The 5804-nt window shown below is 46.3% G+C and overlaps 1 protein-coding gene across 1 annotated transcript in view; it reads right to left on the bottom strand.

Moving 5' to 3' along the window:
* Positions 1-366: 366 nt before the first annotated feature.
* Positions 367-5804, bottom strand: part of ZNF236 (zinc finger protein 236) — a 110797-nt gene continuing 105359 nt past the window's right edge. Inside the window, exons 30-31 of the mRNA XM_023512359.1 lie at positions 3954-4130; positions 367-2036 (exon numbers count right to left, since the gene is read on the bottom strand). Coding sequence (XP_023368127.1) covers positions 1912-2036; positions 3954-4130 — 302 coding nt within the window. The 3' untranslated portion in view covers positions 367-1911. The remainder of the gene's footprint in view (positions 2037-3953; positions 4131-5804) is intronic.

Here is a 5804-nt window from a genome sequence, read left to right on the forward strand (position 1 = left end):
AACAACCCCTTTTTAGAGACGTCCTGAGATGACATTTAATGCTAAAAGTAAAATAAATAACCCAGCAAGAACAAAAATTTAAAATTCCAATAATTTCAACTTTGGGGGTATTTTTTTTTTTACCAAATTAACAAACATTTCTAAAATATTTTAATACAAAATTATAAAATAAAAAGTGCATAAAAAGCAGAAACTTTAAAACTTCAGCACAATTACAATTATTCTGAATACACTGACGATAGCCAGTTACACACACTGACATTCAAGGAAACCTCAGGATTTATAGTAAGTCCAGGATCACAAGAATAAGTCAAATAAGGCTTTTTTTCTTAAAAAAATATACAATACACAAAGCAGTTTTGAAAAAAAAAGTAATATTATTTAACAGTTCTGACTTAAATATTTTCACATAACAAAAGTTTTATATCACCATTAATATTTATATACATATGTCAAAAGTGAACAACAAAAAAAATCAAAAGATGCCCTTTCAACATAACAGTGAAATGTCTGTTTCTTTAGGAATCTGAAATGAGCCCCTCTCTTAATATACAAAGTCCATACAATATTTATAATAAAACTACTCTCTTCTGAAACAAAGGAGGCAATGAGAGAAAATAAAGGCAATTATTTTTCAGGAGAAAAAAATAAAACCCGGCTTTATATTACAATGAAAAAGATACCCATTTATTGGTAAAATGAATACAATACTGATCGGAAGTGCTCGGAGGGAGGTGACTCTTGGACGCTCTCTCTGCAACTGGGACTAGTGCTTCTATTTACAAAATATACTATTCAGCCACACAGAGGCCCATATATCTGTCTATGTACATATGTATTTATATATAGAACATATAAATAATTTCAAAGGAAAATTAACATGGAGCAGAGAACCTTCCATCTTTGGAATGCTGTAGGAACAACGTGCACGCACTCTGCCCCGGAACGGGGGAGATTTGGTTTGGGGCATATTTAATGTGGCACCATTGATGATATTAAAGAATTCCCTGAAATAAAAAAATACATCTGTTTATGCATGAAGAGAAAATCGTGGAGTTGTTACGGATTCTTAGCCTTAACTACAAATACACTTCTTATGTACTGAGGTGGAAAGGGCCACAGTTCCTTGTTCCTAGGAGACAGCTCTGTGATCTCCTGTTTGCAACGTATGGCTTGTGCTTCTGCGATCATCTAACCCACGGGCCTGAGCGCAGATCTGCGCAGTGAGTGTGCCGCCGTCCCGTGAGGACGGTGTGGTCCTTATCAGTGAGCCAGGTCTGCACGATTCCCTGTGTGGACGTCCCAGAGACTGCATTCTTGGAACTGATGATTAGGTCTTTGTAAGGAGAGAGAATTGGTCCAGCCATCTCTCAGGGTATTGGTTAGATTAACTATAGTAGACTAAAAAGAGTCGATTTCTAGTACTTTTCAAAATGCACAGAGAAAAACATGGAAAACACTTCCCTGTGTGTGTGGTAGCGTTTCTTCTGAACTTCATGCACCTCTTGTATCTGTTTTGTAAGCTATGCTTCTTAGAACAGAAAGCACAAAGGAAGTCTCACGTACTTTTCCGTGTTAACATCTGTCTTTGCTGACACAAAGAAGTCACACTACAGTGATGTGAGACCCATCAGAGCCTCTGCAGAGAGACGCCGGCGGTGGAAGGCGAGACTGCCGCTGGAGTACCTGAGTTCAGAGATTTGCAGACGAATGAGAATAATGCGTTTACATTTTCTCCAATTTTTTTCCTAAAAGTCTCTGAAAGACAGTGATTCTTTAGATAATTTTATAGCTACAAAACTATTGTGGTAACATTTTTAACACTTGAAGCTTTAAAAAAGAAGTTCCAAGTGCTTTGTTCTTCACAAACTGTAACTTCAGAAACTCTCTCCAAGGGCACCCATGCCTGCATCAGAACACGTTGGTGAGAGCCTGCCACTCGCCCCCGGCCTCCTGTACCACCTCCTCCAGGTGCAGGGTCTGGCTCAGCTCCTCCCCGTCCTGCTCCGGGCGACCAGCAGACGCCTGCAAAGCTCCTGTCACACAGGCAGAGGAAACACAGCAGAGTCTCAGACCTTCAACAGCACAAAATAATTCACTTTTAAGTAAGATTTCCTTGAGCTAAGCATTGTGCCAATTTTCATCAGTCTCTGAGTATTTATTTGTTTACAGGGCAACAGTTCTTTTTTCTTTAAGACAGAGTCTCACTTTGTCACCCTGGGTAGAGTACCGTGGCCTCATAGCTCACAGCAACCTCAAACTGTTGGGTTCAAAAGATCCTCTTGCCTCAGTCTCCTGAGTATATTGGACTAGTTGCCCACCACAACACTCGGCTATTTTTAGAGACAGGGTCTCGCCCTTGCTCAATCTGGTCTTGAACTCGTGAGCTCAAGAGATTCACCTGCCTTAGCCTTCCAGAGTGCTGGGATTACAAGTGTGAGCCACCTCGCCTGGCCCAAAGGGCAATAGTTCTATCTATTCTGACTAACAGGGATGTTGTGAAAATTAAATTTAATTACTTAGGTGGTAGTGCTTAGCAAACAATAAAGCACTATGCAATTATTAAGCAACTATTACCGCAAATATTCCAGCTTGGAGCTGTATCTGACTGCCAGCTGGAGAGGTATGTGTTACACAAATGGAACTGTGGGTATATGATGTGTAAACACATGTTATATACAATGACACATTAAAATGGATTACATAACAAATGAAATGTAATTTGTAGAATTAAAATGAATGGAGAGGTAGAATATTTGGGTAAGGGAAATAATGACCTTTTGTAAATCTCCATAAAATAACTGCATATGGGGCTAAAAGTAACTTACAATTTAGAACACAATAAAGTGAGACAGAAAAAAGAGAGGGGGGAGGGGAGGGAGGGACACGCCTGGACCAACAGAGACTAATTTCTGAATTAATCTGCTTTCAATCCCAAAGAAGGAGTAACCAGAGCCGCAGGATAAACAGTTGTGCCAGCAGCAGTCACTGTTTTGAGTGTGAGCACGTGAGAGCACTCAGGAGACCACTTACTCGCATAAAGGTTATATTAATACGGCATCAGTAATAAGCAACTAATACTTAAATATGAACGTGTAATTTCTGTAGCGTGTGGATGTTAGAAAATCATCCTTTTCCTCCTCATTTCCTGCCAACGTGAAGTCCTCCTCCTGAGTCCCTACACGCCTGGGTGCTATAACCCCACCCCACCCGAGAGCACGGGCCCCAGTGGCACCCTTGGAGCTCCTGAGGGCTCTGCTCAGAGCTGTATTTTAACTCCTCTTACAGCTACTCAGCCTGGCGAGGTTATCAGTTCCTCTCCTTCCTTAAGTGGAGACAGATTCACTGCCAGACCCCGTGCAGGAACAGGGTGAGGTTCAGGCAAGAAGAGGCAGGCGGCAGGCTCACAGCCAGACAAGACCCTGTACCCTGACGGCATCAGTGTCAGGGAACCCACAGAGAAAACCAAGGCCCAGCTGTAGTTTGTGCAGAGTCAGCAGGATGCAACAGAAGCATGTGGCCAGACGCTGCCACTTTCCCCGCCAACGTCAGGATCACACTGCCTCCGACACCTGTGCCCCTGAGCACCAGAACGGCCCTCACCTGCCCGCTGCGGGGTGGGGATTCAGAAACCCTGTGGAGACAGGCGGGCGCTGCCCCGGCTGCTGACTGCACGTGGGAGCAACAGAGAGAACCAGCTGCTCAGAAACACTGCTTGTGCTCAGGCTGAGAGTGGCCCTCTTGCTCCTAAGAAATCTCTGCATCCTCCCCAGGATAAATCACAAATGTCATCCAATTCTGAGTGAGGGGCGGGCAGCCCACCGACAGCCCTGAAGACCTCACACACTGAGTATCAGCAGAGAAAGCACCAGCTCCAGCCCGTGAACTGAGGCCCGGCCACACCCCACACGGCGCACGGCCACCATGTGACCTGAGCGGAGAGCACCCCTCACCGACGCAGCTGTGCGCCCGCTTCACGTGCAGCTTCATGTTGCTCTTCTGTGTGAAGCCCATGACGCAGTAGTCGCACTTGTAGGGCCTCTCCCCCGTGTGCTTCTTCATGTGCACCTGCAGGGCGCTCTTCTGGTTGAAGGCCTTCTCACAGAGAGTGCAGTGGAACGGCCGCTCCCCTGCACAGAAAAAGCAGGCATCAGTGTCACTGCAGAGACCACCTAAAAACTGTGGGAGGAGATGACTGTGCAGAAGGACACCGTCTTTAAGAAGACTGGAGTGGCGCTCATCCTGGTGCCGTTACTCGGACTGCCACTCAGCCGGGCTCTAAGGCACTCACTCCACGTCAAGTCACAAAATTTGTTTAATCAAAAGCCACTGAAAGTCACAGAAGCATCCGAAATAAAAGCCGAACACCTACAGCTTAAAATGTTCCTAATGCATTTGGGGCAGCAAAGACATTAAAGACCTGGGAATAGCAAAAACACTTACTAAAAACTATGACTTAATGGTATTTTTTAAATGTTATTTAATTGCTTTCAAGTTAAAGTAGAAATTGACAATGCAAGAGCTGCAGAATCTGAAGCCTCTACCCCCAACCTGAAACAGGGCCCTACCTCGCCTAGAAGGCTCTTCTCTACCTGCTAGGGTTGGCTGCCACTCACTCTCCCACTGGTCCCTTCCCCTGGGCCTCCAGGCCCTGCGTGCTCTGAAAGCACCTAGCCTCACACCGCCCCTCCTCCCCACGCTAAGATGGTGCTCCCCTAGTGCACATAAAGTAGGCAGAGTCCTAACCACAGCCCCAGGGCTTGGGCCCACACCCTCAAGACTGAAGCTGCTGAAGGCACATCTCGCTATCTCAGTAATCACAGCTGCTCATCAGCTGCCTTTGGGTGAGAAGGGAGATGAGCCAGATGCCACCAGTCTGCCAGGAATCTGTGCTCCCACCCAAGGAGCCGAGTGCTGCCGAGTCCCTACACTGCCTGCAGCCGGTGCCCCACTCTGCCTACAGTAGGTGTACTAAGGGGAGACTCAGTGGGCATCACTAAGTGTCAGGCCTGCAGACAATCGCCCAGTGGGGCTGGCTCCCCTGGCCTGTGAGACTCTGAGTGGAGAATGGCCAAGCCCTCTGGTCTTCTGACCTGAAGATCTGTAGGAACGACTGGTGGAGGCTGAGTGAAGCAGTTACATTTGTGACAATTTATTAAGGAACAAAAGGAATGAATACCATGTCCCACCCTTTGCTGCTTTTTAAATCTTAGCCAACTGAGTATGATTTAAAACACAATCATGACAAGTCTGATGAACTCATCCCTGGAGCCCTGAGACATCAGGCAGGCCCAAGAGAGCCAAGAAGGCTGCAGGAACGGGGCACCCGGGGCCAGGAAGCCCAACTGACCCCAAGAGAAAGGACTGAGAGCTTCACAGGGACACAAACAGCCCAAGGAGAGACTGGAGAGCCTAGGCTCACTGCCTGCTGTCCACGCCTCCGCCGTCTTAGGACCTCAGAGCCCCAGGAATATCCAATCCCTTCTACAGGGCTCTGAGTTCACAGAGAAAGACGCAGAGCACTTAGCCAGTCTCTCCGCCAAGAAAATTAAACCATGACTGAATACTCACCCACCAACAAACATAAAATGGCATAAGGCAATCTGCTAATTAAAAAATATACTATCAGGATGAATGTTTTCCTATCAAAACAATTTTAAGGCTCGGCGCCTGTGGCTCAAGTGGCTAAGGCGCCAGCCATACACACCTAAAGTGGCGGGTTCAAATCCAGCTCAGGCCTGCCAAACAACAATGACGGCTGCAACCAAAAAATAGACGGGTGTTGTGGCGGGCACCTGTGGTCC

This window comes from Otolemur garnettii, unplaced genomic scaffold (assembly GCF_000181295.1).
Source record: "Otolemur garnettii isolate 467f Iridium unplaced genomic scaffold, OtoGar3 scaffold00027, whole genome shotgun sequence".
Taxonomy (NCBI): Eukaryota; Metazoa; Chordata; class Mammalia; order Primates; family Galagidae; genus Otolemur; species Otolemur garnettii.